This window comes from Rutilus rutilus (assembly GCF_951802725.1).
Source record: "Rutilus rutilus genome assembly, chromosome: 8".
Lineage (NCBI taxonomy): Eukaryota > Metazoa > Chordata > Actinopteri > Cypriniformes > Leuciscidae > Rutilus > Rutilus rutilus.
The window spans coordinates 21,403,665-21,422,625 of NC_140222.1; the positions used below are offsets into that span (position 1 = coordinate 21,403,665).

General features: G+C 37.3%; 2 protein-coding genes and 1 pseudogene across 6 annotated transcripts; all 3 read right to left on the reverse strand.

The window, feature by feature from the left end:
- Nucleotides 1-879: 879 nt before the first annotated feature.
- Nucleotides 880-14,087, reverse strand: gls2b (glutaminase 2b (liver, mitochondrial)). 4 transcript variants are annotated; one of them, XM_084415583.1, is made up of 18 exons: nucleotides 13,737-13,992; nucleotides 13,512-13,614; nucleotides 12,832-12,953; nucleotides 12,585-12,714; nucleotides 12,432-12,511; nucleotides 12,194-12,357; nucleotides 10,976-11,034; nucleotides 10,548-10,580; nucleotides 10,048-10,106; nucleotides 9,897-9,963; nucleotides 9,754-9,804; nucleotides 9,488-9,664; nucleotides 9,124-9,255; nucleotides 1,872-1,964; nucleotides 1,688-1,749; nucleotides 1,514-1,590; nucleotides 1,357-1,420; nucleotides 880-1,277 (listed from the first exon to the last, which is right to left on the reverse strand). In XM_084415583.1, exons 1-18 carry the CDS (start codon nucleotides 13,928-13,930, stop codon nucleotides 1,181-1,183), a joined length of 1,764 nt encoding a protein of 587 aa, XP_084271709.1. In that variant the 5' UTR covers nucleotides 13,931-13,992; the 3' UTR covers nucleotides 880-1,180. The 4 variants fall into 4 exon arrangements, with proteins under 4 accessions (XP_084271709.1, XP_084271710.1, XP_084271711.1 ...); XM_084415584.1 differs by lacking the exons at nucleotides 880-1,277; nucleotides 1,357-1,420; nucleotides 1,514-1,590; nucleotides 1,688-1,749; nucleotides 1,872-1,964 and adding exons at nucleotides 7,921-8,333; nucleotides 8,413-8,476; nucleotides 8,574-8,650; nucleotides 8,748-8,809; nucleotides 8,932-9,024 and having other exon boundaries at nucleotides 13,512-13,611; nucleotides 13,737-14,087; XM_084415585.1 differs by lacking the exons at nucleotides 880-1,277; nucleotides 1,357-1,420; nucleotides 1,514-1,590; nucleotides 1,688-1,749; nucleotides 1,872-1,964 and adding exons at nucleotides 7,921-8,333; nucleotides 8,413-8,476; nucleotides 8,574-8,650; nucleotides 8,748-8,809; nucleotides 8,932-9,024 and having other exon boundaries at nucleotides 12,832-12,915; nucleotides 13,512-13,611; nucleotides 13,737-14,044.
- On the reverse strand, nucleotides 5,102-6,330 carry LOC311294783 (annotated as a pseudogene). Its single transcript has 4 exons — nucleotides 6,282-6,330; nucleotides 5,680-6,030; nucleotides 5,177-5,467; nucleotides 5,102-5,106 (listed from the first exon to the last, which is right to left on the reverse strand). The product of its transcript is annotated as an uncharacterized misc_RNA (transcript).
- A 673-nt stretch (nucleotides 14,088-14,760) lies between the features above and the next one.
- Nucleotides 14,761-18,734, reverse strand: rdh5 (retinol dehydrogenase 5 (11-cis/9-cis)). Its single transcript, XM_084415956.1, has 5 exons — nucleotides 16,806-18,734; nucleotides 16,378-16,703; nucleotides 16,047-16,305; nucleotides 15,523-15,686; nucleotides 14,761-15,443 (listed from the first exon to the last, which is right to left on the reverse strand). Exons 1-5 carry the CDS (start codon nucleotides 16,820-16,822, stop codon nucleotides 15,223-15,225), a joined length of 987 nt encoding a protein of 328 aa, XP_084272082.1. The 5' UTR covers nucleotides 16,823-18,734; the 3' UTR covers nucleotides 14,761-15,222.
- Nucleotides 18,735-18,961: the final 227 nt, after the last annotated feature.

Below are 18,961 nucleotides of genomic sequence, written 5' to 3' on the forward strand. Positions count from 1 at the left end.
GATGTATTTTTGTTGCAAAGCACAAAAAAATCATTGGCATTGTGGACAGAAGATTTGTGAGAGGTTTGTATGTGCGTGCAAAGGCAAAAGAACATTGCCGGCATTGTGGTTACAGCTCTCTCATCTATTCCGTCCACAAGACTTTCCACTTCATGCAAACAGTGTTCGAGACCTCTAAACTTCAGGTAAGTTTATAATGCTTTTGTTTTGACACCTACCAACTCTGGTAGCCACAACTTCCATCTAATCTCTGAGGCAGAAGCATGTGAATGTGCTGTATATATATATATATATATATATATATATATATATATATATATGTGTGTGTGTCTACTTTTAATCAGATCAATCTTGGTGCACTGAAATACAAAAAAAAAAAAAACACTAAAGAAAGACACTACTGTTGTGGCAAAAATTCATTAAACAATCATCAACTGCGTAAGAGACACTCTGAAATTCAAATGATCATTAAAAAGTATTTTATTCTTGCAAGAAGGCCCAGTTGCCACACAGAAGTCACAAGCACAGTCTGTGGAACAAGTGCGACAACGAGGGAGGAAGAAACAGAGCCTTTATATCTTTTCCAAGGTCTCTTACAGGCCGGCTCTTATCTATAGAAGGACAGGTTTTCTAGTGATCTAATTCTTCTGAGTTTATTCCTACAAACTCAGAAGTCCCAAATGGGACCACCTCTGATCCCAAGGGGTCAGAGGTTCCCTTTTCAGAGTCTCCCCCTTTGTCTCACAGTGTTCACATTAGTTCAGAAACACAAGTCAGCTATAATATTATTTCAAAGTCTTACTGCAAATGGAGATTCATACTGCAGTCAATGAAAATCTAAAATTTCCATTACACTACAAAATGTAAAGATGTGTAATTATGATAATCTGTATGGTTGCTTTTGTTAATTCACAAAAACACTGTACATTGTGCATTAGTGCATTACCACATTAAACATACATTAATCATGTATACAACACAAATTATGTATAAAAAAAACAAACATATTTACAAATATAAAAACAGATTTTTTTTATCTCTGTAAATAGACAATTTCCATAATGTGCCCTTTTTTGTGCAATCTCTGATGACATGATCTATTTTAGGCTATAGTCCTTAAGGTTGTAACATTCACACCCTGCAGAGCTGAAGATTTGATTGATGACTTCGGTCTTCTGCGTCAGCCTGGACTGCAGCTCTGCTCATATTCCTGCAGGATCTTCACCACATCCTTGTGGCCGAACTGCATGGCGTCATCCCGAGGAATATTTCCCCACCTGAATTAGAGATATGAGGTTAATTATGACCAAATGGATGGAGCTGAAGGTAAACGTATAAAGAAACAGGGATCTGTACCGGTCTTTCACAAAAGGGTTGACTTTGCAGGCCTGCGTCAGAAATATCACAACATCCACATGACCTAAAACAGAACAGACACAAGCCACATTAATTTTATAATTAAATTGTATTTGGCACTAAAATATACTTTAATGTTCACAGAAAATGATTCTACCTTCTGCAGCAGCGACGTGGAGAGGTGTGTGAGAGTCATAGTCCTTTAACTCCATATTCATGGATGAAAGGGAAAACCTGATGGAGGAAAAGAGAGACTAGTACTGTGAGTAATCTACATATCAGTAGCACTCCTTGAGGCAAAGCGAAGACATTGTGAACTGTATAAAATGACCTTCTCAGAGCTGAGACATCTCCACTGTGGGCTGCAAACATCAGATTCACCACCGACTTGTTCTACAACACAGATTTGATGTGTTCATTACTGGAACTAATAAGCTGACTAAAATTATTTTGGTGTTTAATGTTGTAGTTTAGTTCATGTTGTTGGTGTGAAAGCTGTCAAGTGTAAGGTTTACCCTGTCGTCACCAGACTGTCTGCGAGGGTCTTGCTTCTTCAAAAAGTGCCTCAGATTGTCGTAGTTGTGGAAGTTGAACAAAGACACCAGTTCCTAAATACAGAAGGGTTACAAAATTTGTTATTTACACTAAATCTATGGTCTGGAATTAAAAACAGGGTGATAAACCAACAGGACGATGACAGAAATACCAGACAGGAGTGGATTCCACGGACGCTGTTTCCGATTTTGTCCACATTGCACTGAAGACTCACTTTACATTTATATTAGTTCATAATATAAACTATTATATAAGCTTAGACTTCATACGAATCATGTGAACTTTATATTATCTCTTATAAAGTCTAATTTTCATAACTAAATACCGTTATCGCTAGCTATTAATAGTTTGACTTCGGTGGCCAACTAAAGAAAACAAGGTACTATACGGTTATCCGGACCACATGTGATGACCTACCCCAACCCCGCCCCTAAACCTACCCGTCACTGGGGTTACGACCAACCAAGAGCGGTTGTGGTCACGTTTGGTCAGGTGTGGTCCGGATAACCGTATAGTACCGAAAACAATCCTAGTCTGTTAATAATTATTATTATTAAAATAGTACTCTTTCGTAGTGATTGAAAGTTCAAGAGGAGCATATAATCAATTATTATTTATCATGCCAAAGTTTTTGGGTCATCGGTCTGACGTTTTGTTGTCATGATAGTAACATGGATAATAGGCTGTTTTTTTTTCCTTTTCTTTTTTTGATTGCTAATTATGTTTACAGGCCCATCCTTCCAATGAGCTCAAACACATTTTCCCACTTATCACATTTTTTTTTTAGTTTCTTAGGCTACTATGGTGAGTTTTAGATAACATTTGATAAAATATTGAAAATAAAGAAAACAATATAGCCTACTGTGTTGACTCGCATTATGATTGCTTAAGTAGAGATAGATAGACAGAAGAAAAAAAACTTAAAATCCATCGCTTGGTGTCCCGTTATGTCTTACTGAACTATTCAAGATAAACTAAGCTTTTGAAACTTTGAATCAATTGAACCAATTGCTTCGGGAAATGATTCACTGTTTCGAAGCGCTCGAAACGCAGTTTTTGCAGTTATTCGCAGAACTTTACGAGGGTTGTGCCTCGGCACGGCACAGTGCGGATGAATCCAATGTTCTGAGGAGAATGTGCGGCTGTCAGTCGCCGCGCCGGTGTGGATACTGTCATTCGCAATCACAGATTCTACTTTTTGGAAGTATGACCAGCATAAGAATTTTCACTGGAAAATGTCGTCTGAACAAGTAAGTAACATCCACTTTTGTTCTGACCAACTAAGGGAAATTTAAGGCTGATTAAATCTAACGATCGCTTATCATATCACGTCAAACTGTGCAAATTATACTTTGTTCTCAAATTGTTAATGTTAACAACATCAGCATTGCGTGACTACATTTAATGCCCTTCCGATATTATCCTTGTTTTTCGCATGGGCCCGGTTGCAGTCTCTTTTTTTTCTTTATAGCCACTCCGAAGTCCAAACGAAGTCTTTTGCATTTTACATTTGCATTCTATAAATCTCCACCTCCAACATCTTCACATGCAATATAGCCTACTAGCCGAGACTCCTTCTTTATGTGTACAGATGTGACGTAATGACGCAAAGACATGCTCAAATTTCCCGCGGAAATCCACCAGTACCACTAAAATTAAAAACATTATTACAAGTTTATCGTTTCGAATCAAGCTAAGGCAAGCAGATAGTTTTGAACACTGGTTGGTTATGTACTTGCTCAAAAATTTTTAACCCAAAAAAATTATGGAATGCAGCTTTAAAGATAGATGATTCATTTTACAGTCCCTTGCTTGGAAGACGGTCAAGTGTGTGAAGTTTGTTTGTTGTCACACAAGTTCCTTCGCCCTGTTTCAGTCATCTAGAAATACTTTTACACCTCCACAAAACAAGAAAATAATTAAACCAAGGGTGATGCATAAACATCTGATATGAAGCAGACACTTGTCACGGGACGGAGGAATCAAAAACAGCAGGCAGAGATGAGGGATCCAAATGCAGGGAGATTTTAATGAAAATAAACATAAGTCAGGAACAAAATAACACTGAGAAAAACAAAGAAAACACGGGGACTGGAGATACCTGTATGACATCAAACAACGACCGACAGAGAACCAGAGAAAACAAGGCCTATTTAAACAGAGGGGTAAACAAGCTTAACAAGGGAAAATGACACACCTGTAACAGACTAATGAAAACTACAAAACTAAAACCTGGCCACAGGAAACAGGAAACAGGAAAGAACACAGAAACTAGACACAGAGAAACTACAACATAAAAGTCCCACAGAGCACAAGACACGGAAGCAGATCTGACAACAGTTGAAACATAATACAATAATCAAAAGGCAATCAAACATGATATAAATGATAATGGAAATTAAAAATTATAAGCACACTAAATTATATAAAAAGAGGGTATTAAATGCAAAATAAAATAACATTACTTGTTTTGTATTTTCCAATTCATTTAATATCTTTTAATTGAGTAAATATGTTAAAAAATCTTTAAATTATATTTTAATCAACATAGACAGCAACATTGAATCTCTTGTATGAAGTTCCTCTGATGTTGCTGATGATAGATAGTTTATAAAGTCCGGTGTGTTCAGATCTGATGTTTCGGATGGTCAGAGATCCAGTATGATTATCCCTCTGGAGACTGTTTTTGAATTTCACATTACTGTTATGAATATTAATGATCTGAGTGATGATCAGTGACTGGTGTCAGATCTGAAGACGGTAGATGATCTCTGTGTATTCTGACATGCTTTCCTGATCTAAAACACAAACATATGGAGATTTTCAGTGTTTTTAACATTAATATATGATATCCCATCAGGTGATATTTCACACTGATATATTTTCTATTCTATAATAAGCATACTTTTCATTTTAGAACTATTAAAAATTTTCAACATTCAATTTAGGCTCTAAGTTGTAACACTAATTTGCATAATTTTTTTGTTTTTTTGTCTGTTCAGTTAGTAATATAGTAATACTTGCCCTCTGGTTTTTCTCGGTTGCATTTCCTGCAGCAACAGTAAAACACACATGCAGAAATGAACAGCAGAAGCAGCGGCAGCATCAGTGCACAAACTACTGTTATAATGAATGTCAAATGAGATGAATTCTCTGTAATAAAGAAAGAGAAAATGGTCAATCCTTTCAGTCAGACTTCATATAGACACAGTATGAACTGCACATTTATAAAGAAAATATTTTGAAAATGTTGTCGCTGACGTACCTGCACATGTGTGACAGAGTCGACTGATGTCCAGATGTGTGGTCTGGTTTCTGATGGGATTGTAGATCACACAGCTGTAAGTGTTGTTATCCTGATATTCCACCTCCAGGGGTAGAGAGAGACTGATGCTGAGATCAGACACACTGATGCTGGACAATACACTGATTCCTTTGTACCAGGAGAGAGTCACAGCACTCACATTCAACACTGAACACACCAGTGAACATCTGGACTCTGATGAGGATGAACAGTCTGAAGAGTCTCTGGTGATGACAGGATTGGCAAGAGGAGCTGGAAAACAAAAATAATATTAGTTAACCATAAATGTCAATAACTATAAATGTAAATTATCTGTAATTAAACTAATGAATACTAGATACTAATGCAAACTATTAAGCAGGGTGGACACGTTTTGTTTTAAATGTCTTCAGTAAAGTTTAATGTGATCAGATGGTAAGTCTGTGTACAGATGTACATTAATAATATGAAACACTTAAATTTACTCCCCATAGACAGTAACATTGAATCTCTTGTATGAGATCTCTCTGCTGATGATCTGTAGTTTATAAAGTCCAGAGAGTTCAGTTCTGATGTTTCTGATGGTCAGAGATCCAGTTTGAAAATCTGGAGTATTTTCTCAAATATCATATCAGTGTCATCGATATAGATGTTCTGTCTGTGGATTTCAGCAATACGAGTCTCTTGAGGTCCAAACATCCACAGTATCTGATCATCTTTCTGTACTTTAACATCAGAGTTTAGAGTGACAGAATCTCCCTCAGTCACTGACACTGACTTCACTTCATCTGTACCAGCGCCAAACACTCCTGAAACACATTTAATGATATATTTGGCTGAACCCACAGATCTGGAAGTTAACCATTAAAATGTTTATATTGAGCATATTTGCAATTTAACAGTTTAGCACATTGATATGACAGGATATGGTTTCTTTCAATGTCTGTTTCCACTGTTCATTGTTGGCATATTAACTTCTCTATAACGATCTGACGAGTTTTATTCAGTGATTTAATGTTAACCACTTGCAATAATATCATTCGCAATAATAACGAATCAAATAAATAAGTAGCAATACACATCTTACCTTCCACACAAATGAAGAGCAAAATTAAACAGCACATGTATCCGAGCATCTTAGAAAAGTGACTGTTACTGTGGTTTCAGTTCACAAACAGAGCATGTGCTGAAGATTCAGCCATACTGTTAGAGGAAGTATCAGAGGTGATCTAAATGGTCTTCAGTTCCTTTCTGAAGTCAAAAACACATTGATTTTTAGCATCTTCTTGGTTGTTTAAATATAGTTTAAACACATAGTACATGTTTACATGTCCATGTCAGCTCTTTAAACATCTTTATCTCATGTTCTGAAAATACAATCCACAGTTTAGTCTGAGAGATTAATATATATTTTAATCATAATTATTAATAGGTTGTGAAATAACTGCTATAGGCTATTTGACACACCAAAATTTTTAAAAATGGCATCAGATGTATTTGTGTTGCTAACACAACAACATCATTGGCATTGTGGACATAAGAAGATTTGTGAGAGGTTTGTAATATGTGCAAAGGCAGAAGAACATCTCCAGCATTCATTGTGGTTGCAGCTCATATCTTCCGCCCACAAGACCACTTTCCACTTCATGCAAACAATGTTAGAGACCTCTAAGCTCTGTCTATAGTAGGCCTACTTAAATATGATCCACTGATTTCTTTACTGTAGTACTGACTGTTTTTTTTTTTTACTGACACAAATCTGTTTGTGTGTAAAAAAAAGATTTGTTCACTGATTGGTTTAGTGTCGCTTTCTGCAGGTTATATTGTTACACCAGTAGATGGCAGTAAGTCAGTGCAATGGCTTTTTACCAGTTTCTTTACCAGGGTGTTGATAAGATAGTATTCGTATAAAAATTCAGGTAAGTTTATATGCTTCTTTTTTTTACACGTCCCTGGAAGCCACAACTTCCGTCTAATCTCTGAGGCAGAAGCATGTGAATCTGCTGTCGTGCAAGTTTCAGGCACACCTATTATGTCTAGATTGGATCAAATCAATCTTCGTGCATTAAATCCGGCAGATTAACTAAATGTGGTATTGCCGCCCTAAAGCCAGGGTGTTGCTATGCAATTAATTGCTAAGGTGTTCAAGACGAGTGGTTTGTAACGTGTTTGTTCGGTCGCTAGGATGTTCTGAATAATTGCTGGGTTATGGAGTTGGTACTTGTATTTTACAAAATTTGCAAGTTGTCGCGTTGCAAGTATAAGGATTGCTAATGTGACGTCATCATGACATATTCCCAGTGGTGAACGCAAAGCATTTTGGGAATCCGCGGCACAAACATAAGGCGCCAAACTTCATTGCATGGAGGGAAGAACGCAGTGTTCAAGATGCCTGCATTTTGTAGGATTATATTCTGTTTTTCACGCTAATTTTTCATTATTTTCATGCCAGAACACTTAACTGCTATGCCAGCCTGGCCAAACATACCCATAATTCTTTGCGTTCTGAAGAGGTTGCCGCCCATTTGGTCACATGTCTTAGCGATCTCTATTATAGCGAGTGGATTGATTTATTCTTAAATGTATACATTTAACATTTCAGGGAAAATATACTTGTTGGTTAATTTATTTGAAAAAAAAAAGTAGCAAAAACGATTACACACACACACACACACACACACACACACACACACACAAAACCCTAAAGAAAGACGCTACAAAATATAAAGATGTGTAAATATGATAATCTGTATAGTTGCTTTTGTTTATTCACAAACACTGTACATTGTGCATTAGTACATTACCACATTAAACATACATTAAACATGTATACAACACAAATTATGTACAAAAAAAACATATTTACAAATATAAAAACAGAGTGAGTTTTTTTTTTATCTCTGTAAATAGACAATTTCCATAATGTGCCCTTTTTTGTGCAATCTCTGATGACATGATCTATTTTAGGCTATAGTCCTTAAGGTTGTAACATTCACACCCTCCAGAGCTGAAGATTTGGATTGATGACTTCGGTCTTCTGCGTCAGCCTGGACTGCAGCTCTGCTCATATTCCTGCAGGATCTTCACCACATCATTGTGGCCGAACTGCATGGCGTCATCCCGAGGAATATTTCCCCACCTGAATTAGAGATATGAGGTTAATTATGACCAAATGGATGGAGCTGAAGGTAAACGTATAAAGAAACAGGGATCTGTACCGGTCTTTCACAAAAGGGTTGACTTTGCAGGCCTGCGTCAGAAATATCACAACATCCACATGACCTAAAACAGAACAGACACAAGCCACATTGATTTTATAATTAAATAAACTGTATTTGGCACTAAAATATGCTTTAATGTTTACAGAAAATGATTCTACCTTCTGCAGCAGCGACGTGGAGAGGTGTGCGAGAGTCATAGTCCTTTAACTCCATATTCATGGATGAAAGGGAAAACCTGATGGAGGAAAAGAGAGACTAGTACTGTAAGTAATCTACATATCACTAGCACTCCTTGAGGAAAAGCGAAGACATTGTGAACTGAATAAAATGACCTTCTCAGAGCTGAGACATCTCCACTGTGGGCTGCAAACATCAGATTCACCACCGACTTGTTCTACAACACAGATTTGATGCGTTCATTACTGGAACTAATAAGCTGACTAAAATTATTTTGGTGTTTAATGTTGTAGTTTAGTTCATGTTGTTGGTGTGAAAGCTGTCAAGTGTAAGGTTTACCCTGTCGTCACCAGACTGTCTGCGAGGGTCTTGCTTCTTCAAAAAGTGCCTCAGATTGTCGTAATTGTGGAAGTTGAACAAAGACACCAGTTCCTAATTACAGAAGGGTTACAAAATGAGTTATTTATACTAAATCTATGGTCTGGAATTAAAAACAGGGTGATAAACCAACAGGACGATGATAGAAAACACCTGACAGAAGTGGATTCCACGGACACTGTTTCCGATTTTGTCCACTGGGGGCGACCAGCACATGATGCCCATCACGTTCGGCACCACCAGAAGAACTGCACCCGATACACCAGACTTAGCAGGTAATCCAACCTGACAAGTATCAAAAACTTTAGATATACAAAGATGGTGCACTCATATTACTTATGAATGGGAGAATTTCAGGATTCCCCCATTCAAATACATAGGACTTGGTCTTGGACGCCCCAAAATAGCTGAACAGACTTACGCAGAGTGAACAGACTTTGCATGTATTGAGATGTAAAGATATACAGCAAGTGTTACTACGACTAAAAAATGTCTGACTAGGTATAAATGTACTCACATGGAAAGCGAACTGTCCCGAGTAGTCGTACATCCCGCAGGAGTACATGAGGCTGAGCGTGTTTCGCACGGCTTCTGTGCTCAAAACTCTCTCTCCTGTGATTGGACAGATGCCTCCGTTAGCCAGTGTGGCGGCCATCACACTGCCGGACTCACACGTGACTTCTATGGAGCACAACTGTGAGGGACAGAGAGGAAATTCAGTCGGGACTGTCAGTGATGCTATAATTTAACTGATTAAAACAGGTGAAGAATCACCTGACCAACCTGGAAATAAAAGTCCAGCGCGTCAATCATATCCGCCCCATCCGGAAAACACTGTAAAGAAGGACATCACAGTTGTATTTGTGAACAATCAACAACATCCTGCTAGTTTGCTTATATAAAACAATGTTCGCTGAAGTACAAACCTTTTTTTCTTTAAGGTAGTATCCTATTGCGTAGTTTCTGTCTCCTGTCTCCTTCTCTGACTGGAATCTGTCCAAGCAAAAATCAAACGTAAGTCAATAGCAATGAAATTGCGTGCGAAACAAGTGTAAAACGCCAAAGCGAAAGACATACGTTGCATTGCTGAAGCCCACATACTCCCTGCCTGTCATTTTCTTCACAAACTCCATCACCTGAGAAGGAAATGCAACAAAAGTGATTTTCTTTGTAGAGACGCTATTAGAAAACAGCCAAATAAAGAGTCTGGAATCACATCTGCTCCATTTTTGGGATAAAGGCATTATCTATATCCAAAAAGCAACGTTTTCGAGGAATAACGACTTCGGTAAATAACTAATTTCATGCTATTCATTTTAAAAAAAGCTACTGTATGACACATTTTGTTATACAGCTTGAAACGCTCTTCACATCCTGATAGCAATCAATAATAGAAGTGTGTCTAAATATTAAAACATGTACATACATCATCTGTGAAAGTTTGAGGACCAAAAGAATTTTCATCCAATCATTGCATTCGGCCCGAATGCAATGATAGGATCTCTTACCTGCCTGTCAGCATATGTATTTTCATATTTTTTAAATGAAATTTGAAATGCCAGCATCCAACAACTTACATAGTCAAACTTCTCCGCTTTGTTGACACCTGGCTGGAGAGAAGGAGAAGAGGAACAATTAATTTTATCAACGTGAGGCTTTTGCACATTTCTAGCTTGTAATGGAGAACCTAGGAAGCACAGATCACATACATTTGGTCTAAAGGGCACTTTTAATAGCCTGGATTCAGTCCAGACCAGTAATAGTCCTGCTTCAGGCACCACAAAACAACACATGTAGCAGATGCACCGCGTCTGTCCACACAGATCTGGAATTCTGGGTCAAAGGTCTGTTAGCTCAAATGAATTATGGCCTGGCACGCATGTCAGTGTATATCAGTGTTTGTTTTGGAGTTGCAAGTGAGTTGACTATCAGACAAGTAAATAGTGCAAACGCAAACCTACTTGACACTAAACTCCACAGTGAAAAAGTGTAGGTTTATGTTTACCTTGATAAGTGAACTGATGACAATCGCTCCAGCGTTGACCATGGGATTGTGAGGTTTATCTAAGAACAGAAAACCAGCATCAGCTCACAGATTATTTAATTTAATATGAATTTATGGTAACATTTTAATTTTAAGGTTTCCGTGTTAACGTGTAATTATTCATATAAGTACTGAGTAAAATTAATTATGTACATGTACTTACTATAGGGTTAGGGTGTGTTTTAGATTAGTTGCATATAATTAAGCACAATTTATAGTAATTACTGTAGTAACTACATTTAACGTGTGGAACAAATACACTGTAAAATAAAGTGTTACCAAATTTATCTATATGATTTCTCTAGAAGCACAGAAACTCTCATTGTTGTCTAGCAGAAACAAGATATTAAAGAAATCTCATTCGTTAGTTCTTTCTTATAGCCAGTGTTGGGTAAATTACTCTAAAAACTTAATGGTAACACTTTACAATAAGGTTTCATTTGTTAACATTAGTAAATGTGTTATCCAATATGAACTAACAATGAGCAATACATTTGTTACAGTATTTATTCATCTTTGTTAATGTTAGTTAATAAAAATACAACTTTTGATTTTAATAATGTATTAGTAAACAATGAAATTAACATTAAAATGAATAAATGCTGTAGAAGTATTGTTTATTGTTGGTTCATGTTAACTACTGAAACCTTATTGTAAAGTGTTACAAAATAATGAATTACTAGCTACTAATTACATCTTTGATAGTGTAATTAGATTACTTTACTTAGATTACTAAAAGTATTGCTTGCTTATTACTAATTACTTTCTAAATCCTACTGTATATCAACCTCGACCAGTTGACCAATACAAGAATAGACGTGAAACTGCTCATTTAATTCTTTCAAATAAATAATATAAAATTGCATAAATTATTCTTGAACTGACCAAAATATTTAAAGGGAGAAGGTCACTTTAAAACATTTTTATGTTAAATCCACTATTGTTTTATATAGAATTGTTTGTATTTAATGCAATTACATCAGAAGTAACTGTGATCAACTTACAAAACGAATTAAGAGTAATCCCTTATTTTACAGTAAATTACAGTAATTGTAATGCATTACACCCAACACTCCTCTATTTTCTGTAGCCTATATGTGTATATCTATTGCATTTTTCACAACATCAAGAACATCTGTAGGTTGTGTGTATGATAATCTATGACATTTCCTCACCCACCGTCTTCGTCCAGAGAGAGTTTGTTGAATTTGAATCCGCTGGGCTCCTTCCCCACGTAGTGGTGCACTTTCTCCGTGCCGTGCTCGTGTACAGCGATGGCGTATTCCAGCGGCTTCACGCACGACTGCAAGCAGAACGGCACCTTTGTGTCTCCCATTGAGTGCCTGAAATTCAAAGAGTTGATTTGGAAATCATACCTTCATATTACAGAAAAGTTTAGGGAGCTTTTCCTATTTACCTTTGGCCATCCACTGTGCAGAGAGAGACGCCCCAAAGATCAGGACTAAACTTGGTGAGATGGGGAATGTATTTTGTAACCTGAAAAAGATTCTAAGTGAGTCCAACTATACAAATAAATGAGGGAAATTATTTTAAAAAATACACTTCTTACATATCCATCATGTTGCAGTTTTGATGTGTGGTAAATATGATTGATCATGCCAACAAATGCCTCAAATTCGGGAATGATAAACTTCCGTCTGAAAGCGAGACTCAGCAGAACGATGTTTCCACCCGCACACCTGTCACAATGTTGGAAATGTAAGAAACTAGAACTTTGTCTGGATAGATATTCCTCTTTATGCAGGAAATTTGCAGATATTTTATGTCTGACTTTGCCGAAAAGAAAACGTACTCACTTTCGAAACAGCTCACGGTCCATCATGACTTCACCGGCTGATTCCCGGATAGCTTCGCGAATCTTTTCCATGCAGTCGCGCAATCTGGGGTCAGAGGTCAGAAGGCCGGTATTTTTCACTGCCTGTTAGATGGGGAAAATACTGTTCTATCCTTGAATTTGTCGTGCAAACTTTAATTAAACAGTAATGTTTATAAAGATTACTCTAATTATACAATAATCAAACAGGTTTCAACTTATAAAAGTATGTGCTCATGCTTGACTTAAAACATTAAGTTTAGTTAACTTTAGTTTAGTTAGATATTTAAGACTTAGGCTATCTAATACAAAGTTCATCAAATGTCATTTAAACTGAAGGCACTGGGAGTGTTTACTGACCTTGTGATTAAATTATTACACAATCCATCACAGCAGTACCACAAAGTCTAGATATTCGTGTCTTCGTGTGTGAGTTTTACCTCAGCCCTCCCATGACCGAATCATATTTCAGAGGGAACATGCACTGTAAGGGTGTTGGTGGTAATTGAGCCCATAACATGCTACTGAGTCAATGTGTGGGGCAACTCCCAGCTGTTGCCCATATACAGTGATGTTCAGTTTGCAGACTTTAACAACTGCTAGTGCAAAAAAGTCTATCTGTATTGTATATGATTCAGTGTGTATGTAGATTAAAGAACTTACAGCAATGAAATTAGATACAGGAACTTTCTCCGCTCCTTCAGTTATAGTGTAGAAAAGCATGTCCTCCAGTCCAGAGAATATACTTTTATTGGTCACATTTCTGCTTTAATTAAATAGAATTAAGCCTCCACACACTTACACCAAACAATTGTAGCTTACTTTTCTATTTTTTAATCAGACATTTGATAACAATAGTCATTTTTATTCATTATAAAAGTGACTCACGTTTTCGATTTAGGTTTATCCACGGATGCAGGTGCTGTAAATTCGCGGGCTGCGTGAAAAGTTAAATTGAACGACCTCCTCGCCACATTCTGACACGCTGAGCTGCTTTTTGCCACGTCTTTCGCCAGTAAGCCAATAACTCCAACATTAGGCAGTCGTAGGGTCCTGAAAGAGATCATTTTCCTGTATCGCATAAGAAAGAAATCTAAAAATTTAGGCGTAAATAGGAGGAATCAAACTAGTCCTGGTCGCAATAACGGTCTCCAGAGTCGCGTGCGGCTGGTTTGTTTTGAGTCGCGTCAACAGGTGCGCGTGGAATCCGGTGAGCGCCAGAAGCACTTTATCAACACTGACGTCTCCTAGAAGTTCACCGTCACGGATAACATTCACTCTTAAATCAGCGAGGGGCGAAGTGATCTCATGTCATCAGGATACTGAGACAGCACTTTTTGAGATGTTTATCAGAGCAGATTAATGTAGGCTATTCTACAATAATAGCTTCAAATGATCTACTGAGGTGAAAAAAAGAAGCTCCGTGACTTTAACTCGTCTTCTGACAACTGTTACCCCAGTAGAAAAGATAGCAGGGCATTAAATAATATAAATGTATAATATATGAAGTAAATGCAGCCTATTTAAAGTTTTTTTTATAATCGGAACGTAGAAGAACATTGACGTGAACAAAGCGATTCAAACGATCTTCTGGATGTTCTCGCGCTCGACGTTTGAGAATTTTAGCCCAACAAGAATCGCCTCAGGGATAACAGTTTAATGATTTATTCGTCATGTGGTGAACTGTTTAATGAATAATAAATGTTCATGGCTTTAAATTGTGAGTAGCCTATAGGAGATCATTTCTGACCAACTGAAGAAAAACACCTATAACCTAACTAGAACCAGCAAACCATGCTGATTTAATTAAGCTGTCCTTTCTGGGAAGAAAGTGGTGGACAGATGACAATACACAGAAAATATTATTATAACATTTATTAAATTATATGTTTACAGTTATGTGAACTAGGCCTATTCCATTAAAATATCCACAATTTGGCAAGTCAAGCAAACCAGTAGGCCTATCTCTGACAGTTTCATCCAAATATAATGCAAAAAGTCAAAGTCAGTGGCACTCTAGCAACACATCTACGGTAGATGACCAACAGGCACAAATTGGTGATGCATCTCAAGGCAAGTTCAGGCAGATGTCACTTAAGAACAAGCCACTGAGAAATAAGATAAATGGCTTGGTGTGGAAATACCACTACAGGTCAAAAGTTTGGAATAATTCATATTTATTACCCTTTTGATTGGAGAAAAAAAAACGTAATCATTCCAAACTTTTGACCGGCAGTGTATATACTTTGTATAATTGTTCATAAATATACAAAATTAGACCCCAAAATAGAGCGTCTTCCCGTGTATCTGAAGGGAATCAAAGGTAAGAGTTAAAAGTATCTAGCCTAAAATTACCTTTAACCACATTCCAAATCTAGACACTTTTTGCTGGCTTTGGCATCACCAGCTTCAGCGCAATATCTACAAAGCAAGCGGGCATATAAGACAAGGGGATCCACAGGAGCTTGGCATCCCAGCCTGCACTGTAGCGTGTCCTGGGGTGGGCGGACAGCAGGGCATGTTCCATACAGTTGGTCACTTTACTGAGGTCAGAGTCGCATATGGTGTTCATGATCAGCCTCTGGATATTGATGTCTGGAGAGACAAAGAGTGTCTAAATGGACTATGTTTGAAGAAATGGAGAAAATGGTAATCGTTGGCATAAATAACATACATTTATCCAAGTATTTGTCTCCATAACTCTCTTTCACTTCAGGGGTCAGTTGGTCCCAGAGGCGATGAAGTTCCCTTTCGATGGGATCCAAGCTGGTCACCTGCGTCTTGAAGAAACCAGGTTCGATGATGCACACGTTGACCCCAAAATTCTGGATGTCCCTCCTGAAATGGCATGAAAAAGGTCGAAACCAACACATAAACAATTTGTTGTCTTTCACCGACTATGGTTCCATCCAAAGGTGCAAATTTAGCTTATGCACAGAAATAGGCAGACATAGGCTCAGGCATTTCAGAATGACCAAACCAACATTTGAGATGCTGTGTAATAAAGTAGCCCACTGTCAGGGATTTACTCAGTAAATATGTTTCCATTGTAGTTTATGTGCATGTCTCCTTATCAGCTAAATAATTTCCCACCTCAATTGAGCTTAGAATGCGCATCTTGGCTTTTCCATCTAGAAAAGATCTCCCAAAATTTGCACTAAAATAGGTGGATGAAACATTGCGTTTAAAGTGTGATACCTGAGACAGTCAGAGAAGCTCTCCACCGCGAACTTCGAGATGCAATAACCGCCGCCATTAGCTGCCACTCTACCCAACACTGACGCCACGTTCACCACTCTTCCACGGGCCTTTTTCACAAGAGGGAAGAAGTTCATGGTCATCTCGATCACGCCAGTCATGTTGACTTTGAGCGTGCTTTCAAAGTCTTCGATTTTCATCCACTCAGATGGTCCCATTGGAAGAGCACGTCCGGCGTTGTTCACCAAACCCCAAAGTCCTGGAAAGTTAAGAACAAAGATGTCAAACTTGTTTCTAAAACCTTTCTTTCATAGTCTCACCTGAAACACACCTTTATCTCCAACTTCTTTTTTGGTCCATTCCACAGCGTTCTGAATGCTGGCCGTGCTGGTCACGTCCAAGATGCAGGTCTTCAGGAAAGGTCCCGTCGCCCTCTTCAGATCATCCGCGCCCTTTTCCGTGAGACACCCGGCTAGGACGCGGAAACCACGTTTGTCCAGGCGTTTACACAGTAGGTGTCCGAAACCAGAGTCACAACCGGTCACAAAGACGTGCTTCTCTGAGACCTTGGAAATCTCAAGGTTGTCCCGGTAGAACCACACCAGAACCCACAGCACCACAAACGCACTCAAGCCGCACGTCCACGAACAATCGGTACTGCAAGCACATGCATCAAAAATGTCATCATATTCTTTATAGTTCTGTTGGTTAATTTGCTTGTGTTTGTTTTGATATTAGTGTAATCAGACACGTTCTTACCTCAGGAACTCAAACATCGTTTTTGCCTCCTGAGTGATTCTGTGAAGATGTTTTGTAAACAATTGCTTTTTGGGAGAATGCCAGTGACGTAAAAGACAAAAAACACAATAGTGCAGGTGTAATTAGTGCAGGAAGCGTCAGGGTGCATTTCCTTTAATCACCACAAATGGCACCATAATCCAACAGAGAACATAGGCTATAGTTTAAAAAGCTATTGTGAACTTAACTAGGAACTTCTCAAATATTCTACGTTTCTACAATTTTCTGAATATTTTATTATCATCAAATATGGCTAATTTGTAGAAATCGTCATCACATCCACATCCTCATCTATCAACTTCAGTTGATTTGGTTGCTTCTATAAAGCATAAACCCATCAATCAATCAATAGAAATCTGGTAAAATGTTTGTACATATCAGTTTGAACTGATTAACTACTACAAAAAAATGCATTATTTTAATTAATCCAACAAAACAACTCATAAATAGTAAGACTTGTCTGCTAAAATGATGTAACATGTTTTTTGGAGGCTTATTGAACGTTATTGACTCGTGACACAACACGTTTTTCAGAGCACATGAGAAATCTTGAGCTAAGGCTCTTATGAAACAAAGGGAGACTTTGGAATCAACGTAGAGGTTTAGAGAATGCTGAGATCGGTTGTGTATGAAAAAAAAAGGAAAATCCAGCAACACAGAAGCACTTTAAGCTTCTCACAATGTAAAACCTATTAGCTCCAAGGACTAATTAGCAAAGAGAAAGGTTGAGGATTCATCTGTGTGCTATGGCACAACCAAGAGGACAAAACCAACCATAGAGAAGACTTAAGCTTCTATACACATGTACACTATTAATTATCAAACAAACAGGGCTTTTATCAAAGGCCGTTTATAAATGTGCCTTCTGATATTTTACAATTATTGATCAGATGATAATGACGTGAAATTGATAAATATACTAGAACTACTAAAACTTCTAAACCAATCATACCATAGTTCAAATAAATGTGAAAATGAAGTCCCATATAGAAGTAACTGTTTTTCATAAATCATGACATTATATAATTACTCTAATTAGCCTGATTAATAATTCAAAATGAATTGTTCTTTAGTAAAAATGTTTAGTCTGTAATTTTAAGTGAATCTGAAGCCAATTACTTTGCTTTTCCTCTAAACGAATACTTAATTCACTGTGAAAAATGATTGTGATTATTCATCACACCTTATATTCAATATAGAATAAGAAATAATGTGTTGTTTCAACTTAAAAAAAGTATGTGTTCGTGCTTGACTTAAAATATTAAGTTTAGTTAGATATGCAAGTTATCTCAAATTTTAAGTTGTTATAACTAATTGCATCAAAAATGTTTACAGTGCACATTTAAATAAATGCTAATACACATCTGATTGTTAAAAACATCAACTGAAGAAACAAATAAGTAACTCTGCTATCAGTTAAAGTAATCAATTATCAGACTTACCTTTTCCCTTCTTGGCTCTGGAGCTGCAGGTCCTGAACACGTATGGTGAGTGATCTGAAGTGGGTCTGCGAATGAGATTTATCCCTAAAGCTAATCCTCTGAGACAGGGCCACAATTTCTAATCTCCAATCTCAGTGTATTGCTGTTTGGCCATTTTTGTGTGCTTGTGTAAATGTGATCCCTAAATAGCTGGGAGGAACTTTTAAGGAGAATCATGCCAATTCTAACTATATTTAGGTTGATCGAATTAGTTTTTGGGTGGTTGACAGGAAATTTCAAGCATTGACAGGAGCTTCCAATGATGTGACATTGTGACATTTTTGTCTGCAACAGATTTAAACTATTTCTATTTTTGGTCAAATTATTAGAGATTATGTTTTTATGACCTCGTATCAGTTAAAGGGATAGTTCACCCAAAAAATTAAAACTCTGTCATCAAACCTGTATGAGTTTCTTTCTTCTGTTGAACACAAAGGAAGATATTTTGAAGAATGTTAGTAACCAAATAGTTGCTGGTCCACATTGACTTCCATGTTATGGGGGGAAAATACTATGGAAGTCAATGGGGCCCATCAACTTTCCGGTTATTGACATTCTTCAAAATATCTTCCTTTGTGTTCAACAGAAGAAAGAAATTCATACAGGTTTGGAACTTTTACTTTATATGCCTAAAAA